We start from the raw sequence: 13,218 nt of genomic DNA, 5'->3' as shown, positions 1-13,218 counted from the left end.
TCTATGGGCTTATGACAAATGTCGGCACTGTGTCTCTGTCAGATCTCTGATCTGTAAAAGTATTCTCCTTGCACACATGCCTATAATTATTAATCATTTTTGACTGACAATTGGATATGGCGCTTCTGGTATTTTGTAAACACAATTCCTTATCTAGGCAAAATTAGCACTATAGACTAGATTTAAATCAATGGGTCTGCTTCTGGCTCCAGAAGTAAAATTTGAGAGCAGAGAACCAATTCAGTCATTTTAAATGCCGCTGTTAAAGTTTCTTGGTGTGATTTCTACAAATGTGAAAAATGAGAGAAGACTTTTCTTTAAGGCATTTGGGAGGTTATCAGTGTTATTTCTGTTACATGAATTTATGTGGTTACATTGCTTTAGCTCAAGATATTAAAAAGCTGTCTCTATTCATCAGAATTATTGCTTATGTTGAAGAAGTGTTTCCAAAGAGAAATAACATTTTTCTTTTCTTTAATATCATAGACCACGAAAGAATAGCCCTGGGTAATGAAGAAGGGTTATTTGTTGTGCACGTCACCAAAGACGGTAAGAAATCAAGAACTGTTAACAATTATCTTAATATTAAATGATTAGAAAGTCATTTGTAAGCTTTGTTCTCTTTCCTTATCCTCTGTAAGCTGAAAAAAATTAAAGATTATGAAAGGTTATCAGCTGGATAGCCCCAGATAAGAACTGAAAACCAAGCTGTTCTGTGAGCTTTCTGCTTAGTGTCTCCAGGGATCCAATATCTGAAATGTGAAGATTTTGTTCACTTTTTCGAAGCAGGGTCAATATGGAATTCAGGCCAGGCTGCTGAGGACTTTGTCCCATCGAGCCTTGAAAGCCTGCCAAGACAGAGATGCTAGAACTTCTCTGGGCAGCCTCTTCTGATGTTTAATTAGTCTCACAGTTAAACATTTTCTTTATATCCAAGTGGAACCTCTCCTTTTTCAATTCATGATTATTGTCTCTTGGTCTCCTGCTGTGGCACTCGGTAGGGAGCACAGCTCTACCATCTCAGTAACCTCCTTGTTCGTAGAGAAATGAAAGTCTACATTCAGTGGAGTTAAGATACATAATAACAGATGCCAAAGCTATTTCAAAAATGTGTTTAATTTTAGTGTGTTTTTTTTTCCATTACTCAGTAATTGTTCATCTTTGAAATGAATACTGAAGTAATATTGTAGTTTTATTGCATAGAATCTGCACCTCCCTTTTTCTTTCCCTTTTTTTGGTGGGGAAAACTCCGAAGTTCTGTCCAGCATCACCAGGTCTGATACTATTAACAAATGAGTTTTGATTCTGCATTCTGTAAAATCACAAGAAGCAACAAGGAAATTTCTTGGGTTTGCATCGTAGCTTAGTCCTCTGCAAATGTATATTTGTAAATCAGCTTACGCTTTAACATTATTTACTTGGGTTTGGGGTTTTGTTTTGTTTTCATTTTAGAAATTATTCGTGTTGGTGACAATAAGAAGGTTCATCAGATTGAGCTTATCCCAAATGAACAGCTCATCGCAGTGATCTCAGGGCGAAACCGTCACGTGCGACTCTTCCCCATGGCTGCCCTGGATGGAAGGGAGACTGAGTTTTATAAGTTGGCAGAAACAAAAGGCTGCCAGTCTGTAGTTTCTGGACATGCACTCCATGGAGCCCTTACTTGCCTCTGTGTAGCTATGAAAAGGCAGGTCCTGTGTTACGAACTGAATCAGAGTAAGACACGCCACAAAAAGATCAAAGAGATCCAAGTCCAGGGGAATGTCCAGTGGATGTCAGTCTTCAGTGAACGTCTCTGTGTGGGCTACCAGTCGGGTTTCTTAAAATATCCCCTTCATGGAGAAGGCAGCCCATACAGTCTGCTTCATCCGGATGACCACACGCTATCATTTATCTCACAGCAGCCAACTGATGCCATCTGTGCAGTCGAAATCTCAAATAAGGAATACCTGCTGTGTTTTAGCAGCGTAGGGGTTTACGTTGACTGCCAGGGCCGAAGATCGAGACAACAAGAACTGATGTGGCCCGCAACTCCAACTTCTTGCTGTAAGTTGTTCTCTGTGTGTACCTGTTATTGTCTGTTCAAAGGCCCACAACTTGGATTAGTATCCCCATTTGATGTGACATGCCATCTGATGTGAAGTTCAAGCAAAATTCTCTGACTGATAAAGGAACCCTCTCAAATTCTGCCCACATCTCAAAATCTAGTCAGAGAGTTTAATCCTGGTTTCACTGACACCAGTTTTGACAGCCCTGTAGCTGACCTATACTGCTTTAACTTAAAGAAAAGTGGAGGGTCAGGATTTCAAACTTGGTTACCTGGTAACAAATGCTTAAACACATGACCTGATCTCTAAAGCAGCTGGAGATCCTCAGGTCCTATAGAGGCTAAAAAAGATATTATGCATTCAATACCACTGAAACTAGATTAATACCATTCAAAGCCTTAAAATTTGAATGTATTTTAGGTCAGTATTGTAATTCAGACTTTTCTGATGCAATCTGGAATATGACTTGCCTTTCCCCAGAGGTTTTTATTCCTGTTCACTGTAGGGACTCAGAGAATAAATGGATCAGAATAAAAGATTGTGTGCTAGATAGCACTGTGAAGACCATTTTTTTCACATGCAGGGCATCTATACTGATCATTGCCATCCGTGGCGGGGGTTTGGTTACCTCAGTGAAGTGACCTAATTTGACTTCTGAATCGATACCTACTTTATAGCAGAGCAGTCATGTTTAAACACAAGTTTTATGCTTTTGTTAGTCTTGATAGGCAGTTTTGTTGCGGATGTGAAAATGCAAAGTTCTGCTTCAGAAGTGCCCCATTGGAACAAACTCCAGGCAGAGAGGTGGGTCAGATGAGTAGCACAGCATTCCCTTCATCTGTCTTGACTCTCTCATGGCACTTAGTCCCAGCTGAGGTTTGGTTAGTACGCAGTCCAGAACTAGGAGCTGAGTTTGTTCAAATGGCTGTTATTAAGTAGAACGATATATTTTCCTACCATATAATTTGCAAAATATAAACTCTTAAAAATAGGGCTTTTGGAGAGAGAGTGTTTTTTGAACAACATGAGTGTTTTGCAGAGTGAGTTTAGTTCAAGAAGTTGTTTTGTTTCGTTTTGTTTTCTTGATTCTGCAGATTTAAAAGGAAAATCATACTGAGGTTTTAGATTTTTTTTTGATAATGTTTTGCCTTCAGAATAAATTTTACAGTAATATTTTGAGTTAAAACACATTTTGCAAACAGAAGTTGTTGTTGGATTGTGTTTTTTAATCATTACAATTAAACATACATAACAAAATTGTATATTATGCCTTGTCTAAAGGCACGTAACAATATACCTGATCCTTCCTTGTCAGGTTACAATGCACCATACCTCTCTGTGTACAGTGAAAATGCAGTTGATGTCTTTGACGTGAACTCCATGGAGTGGATTCAGACTATTCCGCTCAAAAAGGTAACTTGCTGTTGATGCCAACAGTTAAAGAATACAATTTAACCCATCACAGTCAGACAGTTTTTTTTAAGGACATTTTGAAATGATGAGTAAAGCTGCTTGTTTAAGTATACTTGAACTTAAAGAAGTTATCTCAGCAAAGAAAATCAAGGAATATAAGATACAAAACATAGATAGATAGTTTGGCACATAATTTCAGATGAAAGTTAAATCAGGAACGTAAGAGTATTTTAGACTTGCTGATATAAATGTAGAGTGTAGTTTCTCAGCATTCACTGCATATGGTTTCATTGAGACAGATTGTGTTTCTGTCGTTGCCAAAAGATGATGGATGCTAAAGTATTAAAAACTGCCTTAAAAAACCTGTCGTCTGCTGCTTAAGAACAGTGTAAGCAGGTAGGATTGAAGTATTTTTGGCTCAATCAGCACAAATGTGGCAAGTTTGTGTCAATGAAAAGGAAGCCTTTGAAAACCACCACTTCTATCATATTTAGATGGTATTTGCTCAGCTGTATTCAATGTTTTTTTTAGGCCTATTTCAGCTTTTTGTTAGTGTTAACCTGATTCTGTTCCTTGGCACCAGCACACACAGAAGTCCAAGAAAGCTTCTCTGTTGCCTTGTGTTAGTGGGTCAGTGTCTCTGCTTATCAGTCTCCCATGTTTCAGATGCAGAATGGATGTTGTGCCACTGCAGTGCTGTAAGGATGAGTAATGCAAAGACTGAGGTGCTCAGCTCTTAAACCGTCTTATGCGGACAAAGAGCATCTGGCCTTAGTTTTAAGAAAGCCAGTACACAGATACGTAATAAACTGTGTCTTAATAATGAAGCTTTAAAAGCTAGTAAAGAATTTAATCTTTCTGATGTCAAAATTATGAGCTATTTAGCAGCTGGGGCATTTTTTCCAACACATCAAACCCTGAGTTAGTACTTTGCTTAATGTTTGACTCAAGACTTACCCACATAATGAATGGACACATTTATTGTCTCATTCAACAAACAAGAACTGCTAATTGTAGGAGACTCAAAGATGGTAATTTATTATGACGAATTTGTTTCTAGCACAATGTATAGACTGTCTGGAGAAATGCTCGTTTCTTTCAAAATTTGAAATCACAGGACTTAGTGTGTTGTTGCAGTCTGTATATATGTTACCAAGGTGCAACGCATAACTGCAACATGATCGTAACACCAAGTAAAAGCAGAATTTAGTGCTCTGCATGTAGCAGACAAAATTGAACTGTTACTTCTTTTGGAATCTATTTATTTAAGTGGTGGGAGGAGTAGGGATTAATCCTCTCTCTTTATATAACTGGAATTATAGGCAGTATCTACAGATGATTAAATCAGAAGTTTCCATTTAAATTTTGAAATTGCCTTTGTCTCTGCGTTCTGGCTTTAATGACTCACTCACACTCTTCTTGAGAGCAGCCATGGGTCACTGGGGAAATAAGACACTGCTTCCTGCAGCCTCCAGTTCTGTTCTGCAATGAGCTGAGCACTGACAAATTACCCTGCCTTCCTCCTGGCTGGCTGTCTTGCAGTGCTCCTCTTACTGAGTGTGTGATGTTCCTGGTGTCTTCCAGAATGAGTTGCACTATCTATCTGTATATGTATATGTGGAGAGAGAGAGGTAACATTATTTTTAAAAGAATGGTTTACGTTGTTTCAGGTACGACCCTTGAATACAGAAGGATCACTAAACCTTTTAGGACTGGAGACAATTAGATTAATATATTTCAAAAACAAAATGGCAGGTGAGTATGCTGTAGAATCACAGTTCTGAAATCAGTTCTCAGAATGCCATGTAAAAAGGCTTCTAAAATGTAAGGCTCTTCACAGTTCATCCAAACTACTGGATGTGAGCTTGAAAATGAACGTGTGTGTGTGACACCTTCAGAGACTCAATGCACTGTGCCTCTTCTACTAAGGACGTCTTACATTTGTATTCTGCTTGAGTGCTTGCATCCTGAAGCTTTGTGCCCTTATACAGAGCCCTCGCCAATGATTTAGATACAGAAATGTCACATAAACCCCTATACTACTTCTGTTTGCTTGTATTTTTAAAAGCAATAATTTTATTAAATGCCTAATAAAGTATCCCCCGGATTGCTTTCCTGTTGATTCCAGAGGGCGATGAATTGGTAGTTCCAGAGACATCGGACAACAGCCGGAAGCAAATGGTTCGCAACATCAACAACAAGCGGCGCTACTCCTTCCGAGTGCCGGAGGAGGAGAGGATGCAGCAGAGGAGGTTGGTATTCAACACGTACTTGTCCTCTGTACATGCCTGTAGGCCCTGAAGGACAGTGACTGAGGCCTGTGTAGTGCTTTACTTGCTGCTTTCTGCGATTCCCCTTCCAGATTTTCCCATGTCTTCCCTGCCATGTTAATCCGTGATGTATAATTTATGCTGATACCAATCTGGATGTGGATATGCATTGGATACACAAGTAATCTCGTTAACTAAAATAAATTATGTGTAAAGGCTGTGATTTGGAATGCATGTCTTCACATACTGTGTATAGGTACATGTGCGTGCAACTAGACTGTATATAAAGATCCATAATAAACATTTTACAAAAGGAGATTACATTGCTAATTATGCATATGGATTAATTACTTTCAGACTCTGGTTCTACTTTTCTTTAGGGCAATTCTACTCTCAGCAGTATTCCCAGGCATCTGTTTTTTTTTTTTTTTTTTTTTTTTTTTTGATTTATATATTTCTTAACTACATAAACACTCTATAAATCTCAGAAAACTCACCTGCAGGGGAGATTGAGCCGCAGGATAGATTTCCAATAAACAGGTTGAAAATACTTTCCTGAAAGGCAATAAAAATAGGTCAGCACTACTAAAAGGTTCACCTAGGGTGTCTATTGAGTGCTTCCTGTCACTCGCTAAAGATTACCTGCTAAAATACACCTTGAAGAACTGAAGCTCCTACCAGCTCATCTCTGCTTTCCTTTCTTTTTGGCGCTAAGACAAGTAACAGCTGTGTGCAGTGAAGTTAAAGGCCCAAGGACAAAAACTTGGTATTTTCTGAGCTGCTTGTGGTTCTGTCTTTAGAATATTTTTTGCTGCAAGTTCTGAAATGCATCCCTGCCATTTTGGAGAGCTTTTATTATAATCCCCACCGCAGACTGAGAGGCAGGTAGTGTAGTATTAATTCTCTTTTCACATTTTGCCCTTCATTTTCATCTCCACTTTGCAGTGCAGCATCGCAATTTAGTTCTGCTTTTGTTCATCTCACTGAGGTTTTTATCAGCTCACAGCGGTTGTTTATTCCCTGAGTATTAGTAATTATTGGGTCTTAGCCTGCGATATAACATTTTTCTATTCTGACCTCCTACCCTCTCTTCAGCCCGGGGGTTTGCCCAGGGCAGTGCTGATAGGGAGGGTTTTCACTGTTAACGTTGCATATTATTAATTTCCATTTAGAAGAAACCGGTAATCAAAACTGTACTTATTTATTAAATGCTCATTCTCACTTTGAACAAAACACTTAAATGATATATTTTCTTTTTCAGGGAAATGCTACGAGATCCTGAAATGAGAAATAAATTAATTTCTAACCCAACTAATTTTAACCACATAGCACATATGGGTCCAGGAGATGGTATACAGATTCTCAAAGACCTTCCAATGGTAAGTGAGGAAATGCATGGCAGAGTGACTGCAACAGAGGCTGTAAATAAGAGAAGGACAGATAAATGTTATTCTAAATGTGTATTCTGAGTTTTTGATGTATTTCATAACAGAAGCTTTATAACTGAGGAAATGGAGCTAAACATGTTGTACTTTTTGTGATAAAATTTAAAAGGACAGCTTGACACTTAAGAATTGCAGGGGAGAAGTGCCTCCTGTTTTTTAAGGCGGTTTGGCCTCTGCATGGTGGTTATTGTTTATTAGGGGATTTAGGCCTAGGGTCTTCACAGGAATAGAAGGAGAAATTCCTCTCTCCATAAACTGTATTACTGTAAGGTCAGCTCCTTTCCTCCCTTCCTACCTTTAGCTCTAACTTGGCCTCTGTACGACGTCTTTTCCTCAGATAGTGGAACTGCAGTAGTTTTACAATGTGTAGGACTCAAATTTAATCCCTGCCACAGACATTTTTTTTTATTTTCTTTCCAGGTTAACTAGTCTCAGTGTATATAAAAATAACCTTTTAAAGTGGAAAAAAAAGAAAATGCAAAATATAATAGTGCACACACATGCTTCTTTTACCTCAAAGCCTTACTTAGGAAGTAGACTCTTTTGAAGGTAGTTTTTTTTTTTTTCTGAGCTACAGACCAAATTATATTTTGCTCATAGGAGAGTGTTCATACATCTTATCTCAAGCTACAATGAACATTTTGTTTGTGTGTTCTGTTTTGTGCTAAGTCCAAGTTGGCTTAGATGTGATCCGTAAGGTGATAAATAAGGAAAATCTCTAAAGAAAGCCAAAGAGATGATGCGAATGCCACTGTGAGATGCAGGTGTATGTCATCCGCCCAGTCCTGCTGGGGTCTGAAATGGTCATTCCTATTACTTGTGGTCTGTGCAGAATGCAGTAAGCAGGGGGGCCCGTGAGAAATGCTCTCAGCTGGTCTAAGCTGAAGAATTAGGTGGAGGCAGCAGTGAGGCTGGAGGAGAGCGCGTGCGGGGCCTTACGCTGCACTTAGCCAGGCGGTCTGCACGCAGTGCGTGAGCACTTGGGCTCTTCTGCTCCATACACAGCAGCGTACGCACAGGAAGGATTTTCTTTCACAGTATTAGAGTAGTGTGAGACTCCTACTTACAACAAATATATTTGGTGAAATTGAGCAACAAAAAAATGGTGTGCGTTTGTGGTGTGTTTAGAAATGTGTGAAGAAATAACCAAGAGAGAGAGCACGAAGGTTGTGGAGAACCCAAGACAAAACTAAGGGAAGCTGGAAGCTGGTGCCTGCATGTCAGTATTTGTAAGGCTACTATTTAATGAGGAGTGATAATTTCCAGGCAGGATGCAGATCAGAACTTTTTTCAATTTTCTGTTTCTGGTGGATTCTTTAAAATATTTCTAGTTTTTCTAGAGCAGGGAGAATAGTCTGCTGCAGCTAAGGACAGGGCAAGGCATTGCATTCCAGTGCACCAGCAGTTGCTGAAAGTGCAAGGGAACTGAAAGCTGCAAGGATTCTTAAGCAAGCTCCAAACCTGGCGAGCGTGAAGTGAGGAGTGATATTATCTATAGAAGGGGATTTTCTGGATTGATATTGCTTAAATTATGTCACCTCTAAATGGCTTTTCGTTTTAAATTTGTTCCAATTAAACAAGCTCTGTACTAGCTCAAAGGCAGGACTGGTATTGTTCTTCTTAACAATCAATATGATGTTTTGAAAGAAATTCATAGATTGCTTTCTTGTAAAATGGGTGGGGAAAAAACACTAGAAAATATAATGTAGAATTGATTTCCACTCTTGTTTCCCTACTGCTCTTTGTTTTTAAAGTTAATATCAGAAACTGATTTTTGTCAGTAGTTACCAATCTTGATCCAGGGAGACATCACTGCAGAAAGAGTGATTTTGATGTTTATTATTGGGTAGGTTCTGCAGTACCAGGTTGTATTTGTGGTGTGAACTGAACAGACACAGGAGATCTGCATCAGTAGTGGGACTAGAAAGTGTATGAACTTGAACGTGTAAGGTGCCACTAGGATATACATTTTCTTTTGAGGATGCTCCTTCTGTCCAGGCTGGTTTTCCATTTCCAGCAATTCCCAGCAAGACCTTTGCCTGACAAGGTCTCCATTTCATGTACTCCAAGCAGGCTCCTGCTTTGCTCGGGCACAGAAGCAGGGGGAAAGGAGTTCTGCGTGCTGATTCACATGCACAGGATGTTATGCAGCGAGTGTACGGTTTTATGAGGAAGGTAAATATGGAATCACAGGCAGGATGGGAGCAGAGAGCGCCCTGTGTGTGGGAACCAGGGCAGGAGGTAGTGGGCACTCACCCAGGGCCCCTGCAGCGCTCTGGCCATAGCTGCCCTTCCGAAGCCTCTCTGAGCTGTGGCCCTGCCCTGTCCCCACGGTGCACCATGCTTCCTGGTGCAGCGTGGTGATGCTGCAGCCGGCACCTCTGCTTCAGGTTTCTGCTTAGGAAGAAATAGGGGAAAAGATCACAGCATTTCGCTTTGTGAATGCCTGTGCTGTGTTGTGTCTAACCCCTGCTACCGCTAGAGAGAACAACTAGTGCAAGGCTAGATGTTTCCTCGCCTGTTTTCATCCAACTCTTTTAGAAACCATATTCTCTTTCTAGGAGATCCTGAAATGCAGAAAGTGGATGAAAATAGTGGACTGGGCATTTTTATTTGGAATTTATTTCCTCTTTCACTCTTATTTGAGCAAGTTCAGCTTTCACTAGATCTACTAATAGGGATTTGTTCATCCACATGAACTTTACCTAAAGCCGGTATGTTTTTTAAAGCCTGCTCTGTAGGCTGAAGGGTCCTTAAGAACAGGCTTTAATAGAGAATTGATAGTTTAATCTTAGCATTGGATGAGATTGTCCTAAGCTAATAACCAGCTCCGGTTGCCTGTATCTAACTTCTCTCTCCATGGATGAGCTTTGTAAACAAATGACTTTTTTTTTTTCCTCTTGCTTCCTGTTAGTCCACTACTGTTCTTAAAGTTGTCTTTTAAAAGATTGACTTTAGGGAGTTTTATTTTTGCTATAGAAGTACAAGATGAAAATCAGGTCAGTGGCGAGTTTTAAGTCTCTTTGGTACTGTGTGTCCAAGACCGATGCCTGTGTACGTGCAGCTTGCCTCTCTGCAGCGAACGCACTTGCTGATGCAGCCGCATACCAGGGAAAGCGGCTTTTGCCGCGCAGGCACGTCTGAGCCTGGGCGCCAACCGGCCTGTGGCGCAGACACGTTCAGACGCCCGCCCCTGGAGAGACACTGTGCTCGGGAGTCCGCAGGGTGAGGGGTGTCTGTGGTGATTGACAGGCTGCCAACAGACAGCGGAGCCCTGTGCTGGCACAGAGGGAACCTGCCCCAGGCGCAGCGTCAAATGAGGTTGAAAGAAGATTTTAAAGGTTATACGTTTTCAGGGCTGCACGTTTGCAGCCTCCCTTCCTTCATGCCTTGCCATTGCACAGGGGTCTGGCTTTGAGCAGCAACTGTGTGAACTGCAGCAAAGCCAAAGTCAGAAGATCTTACCTGCTCTTACCACAGCCTATATGTTAATCAATGCCTGTCTGTATTTTACTGATGGGGATACTAATTCTGGGTGACTGTCTTGTTTTGTAAATTTAGAATCGTTCCTATTAGTATATCCCCAAACTTATTTATTGACGTGTTTTTCTTCCCTAGCAGCCTGTCACCAATTAACTGGCCACACAGTCTGGCCTCCCTTCTGCCCTCTTGTCCCTTGAAGCCACTTTATCGTGGACGCTCCTTTGTAGCGAAGATGTGAATTCTGGAACTGCAGCACAGACCACCGCTCTGTGTGCACCACGTGGACAGGATCGATCTTGCTTTCCTATTCTGCATGCTTAAGCATTTTCCATACAAAAGCTAGTCCTGCCTGCCGTTATACTTGAACATTATGCTTCAGTTTGACTTCATCATACATGAACCATTATATTTTCATGACCAATTACCTGTGAGGCTTTGCTTGTTTCAAATGAGAAACTTTCAGACTCAGTGAATACTTACACATTTACTTAAAGTAAATGTGGGGAACCCCACACATGCATCTGACAGCGGAGTGTGACCCACGAAGGGCTCCTTTAGAAACGCCAACACATGGTGGCTTTCTCGCACTCAGGAATGCTGGCTACGTGTCTTTACAGGCTGCAGTTGGCCTACCCACTGCTGTTTGGTTGGTGGTTTGGGCATCCTTTTTCTCCCTCGTTGGCTTTCAGGATGTAGCTGGCTCTGCCGCAGCATCGCTGTTGCCAGCAGACAGCATCAACGTGCACTTTTCTGTTCAGGACCATTACTGGGAGGGTGGTTCTTGTACAACTCAATAGGAACAATGTAACATATTATGTCTTACATGCCATAGTGTGGTGACTGATGTTCTGGTTAACATGCAAAGCCTCATAATACCAGGGAATTTAACAAAAAGAAAAAGTTGAATTTTAGCAGCTGAGGGAGATGAAGAGAGCAGGGAGAATGTTTTACAGCGTGCATTGGGCTGCGACCTCCTCCAAACTGCCAGGCTCCACATACAAAACATAGTGCCTTAGGTCTGCCACAGGAGGAAGCTGAATTTGTACAACGAGTCCTATTGTTTCTAATGCTGCTCAGCTCAAGGGGAGGAGGAAAGATTTAGAAATTAGAAAAGGAATTGAAGAAGGTGCTGTGGTTTGCTGGCCCGCGTGGGTTCCCCTGCCTGCCCAGCAGCAGAGGCGCGCGAGTCCTGCAGAAGGACACAGGCCTCGCATTGCCCGTCTGTGGCCAAGCAAATCTTGTCCCAGTTTCCCACCACCCCCCATTCACCTTCCCACCCCACATGTGACCCCATCCTGCTGAGATGCTGTCCCCTCGTCAGAAATACTCGTTGTTTGTTGTACGGGTGACAGACTGGGGCGGCATCGCCGAGCGCATGAATCGCAGAGGGAAGCCCCCTGTGGTCTTTGTCTGTCGTGCACCTCATCCCGCCTCGTCCCACACCCCCGTGTGCGTCTGTCCTAGATTGTAAGCTCCTCAAGGCAGGGAATGGCGCCCCTGACTCTGTACGGCGCCGCCGCAGCGCTCCCTGAAATACCAGACGACAATAAACACTAGAACCGATTCCCAACGAGTTCAGCGTTTGGTTTGTTCTCCCTATCCCGGCGGCCGCCCTGCATGGTTGTCTCTCTCCCCATTGTCTTCGACAGCGACGCTCCCCTTCCCAGGTCCCTCAGCCCGGCGCCGGCTTCGTCTCCTCTCCGAGCGACTTCGAGCACGTCTACCATATGACTGTCAATTCGGCTGAAAAATTCCTGTTGCGCGAGCGACCTGCGCGCCGCGCCTGCCCAGCCCTGCGGGTAGGAGCTGCCCTACTAACCCATGTGCTGTTCCGGGGTGTTCCGTGGGCCTGACTAACACAGTGGCAGCAGCCCCCGCCAGCACTTGCTGCTGCCACCAGCGCAGCTCCCGGTGGCCTCGATGCCTCAAGCAGTGGATGTATCGGCTCTTGGGGAGCAAAGAGCCTGAGATAAGTGGGCTGAACCTTGGGCTGGGAGAAGAGCTGCTTTAATTCCCAGGAAGGGAGCGGGTATTTTACATAACAAGTCCCTCAGGGCTCATCTCACAGCAGCAGGGCAGGGTGCTGAGTACCAGGTTGTGGCAGGAGAAAGTCTCTGGGGTAGAGCTGCCATGGGGCATTCAGGCCATTGTGAGGGACAAAAAGGCTTTGACGCAAGGACCAAGGTGTGCCCAGGCAGGTCCTAGGACAGAATAAACGCAGGCAGCATGTGCACAAGCGAGAAGAACAAAAGTTAAAGGTAACGGGGACTCAGTGGTGTAGGCACTCTGAATGCTGGTGCTCTTCAGCACACACTGAGGTAAGACTAAGTGCTGACGCTGTCCTGCCAGTTGGCCTGCACCATTTGGGGCATGGAGATGGTCTTTTCCCCTTCCTGCATTCGTACAGTTGTGACTGTCCTGGGCATCCAGGTCTGAGTACCCAGGGGCTGCTGGGGCTTATGGTAATAGAGTCATATGGACAGAGGCCCCCAGATAGCTGCTAGGCCTCGTCGCTGCGTGCCATGCCGTGGCCGGACAGGACAGCTCTGCGGGAAGAAC

The 13,218-nt window shown here is 42.8% G+C and overlaps 1 protein-coding gene across 1 annotated transcript in view; it reads left to right on the top strand.

The window, feature by feature from the left end:
• CDC42BPA (CDC42 binding protein kinase alpha) overlaps positions 1 to 13,218 on the top strand; it is a 155,345-nt gene that overhangs the window by 138,100 nt on the left and 4,027 nt on the right. The window contains exons 30-35 of the mRNA XM_088532756.1: positions 487 to 549; positions 1,453 to 2,046; positions 3,364 to 3,461; positions 5,132 to 5,216; positions 5,590 to 5,713; positions 6,993 to 7,110. Coding sequence (XP_088388882.1) covers positions 487 to 549; positions 1,453 to 2,046; positions 3,364 to 3,461; positions 5,132 to 5,216; positions 5,590 to 5,713; positions 6,993 to 7,110 — 1,082 coding nt within the window. The remainder of the gene's footprint in view (positions 1 to 486; positions 550 to 1,452; positions 2,047 to 3,363; positions 3,462 to 5,131; positions 5,217 to 5,589; positions 5,714 to 6,992; positions 7,111 to 13,218) is intronic.

The sequence above is a fragment of the Tinamus guttatus genome, unplaced genomic scaffold (genome assembly GCF_059628265.1).
Source record: "Tinamus guttatus ecotype Peru unplaced genomic scaffold, ASM5962826v1 Tinamus_guttatus_pri_ptg000033l, whole genome shotgun sequence".
Taxonomy (NCBI): domain Eukaryota; kingdom Metazoa; phylum Chordata; class Aves; order Tinamiformes; family Tinamidae; genus Tinamus; species Tinamus guttatus.
Note: the sequence above shows the minus strand (reverse complement) of the source record. Positions and strands in the feature narration are given on the sequence as shown.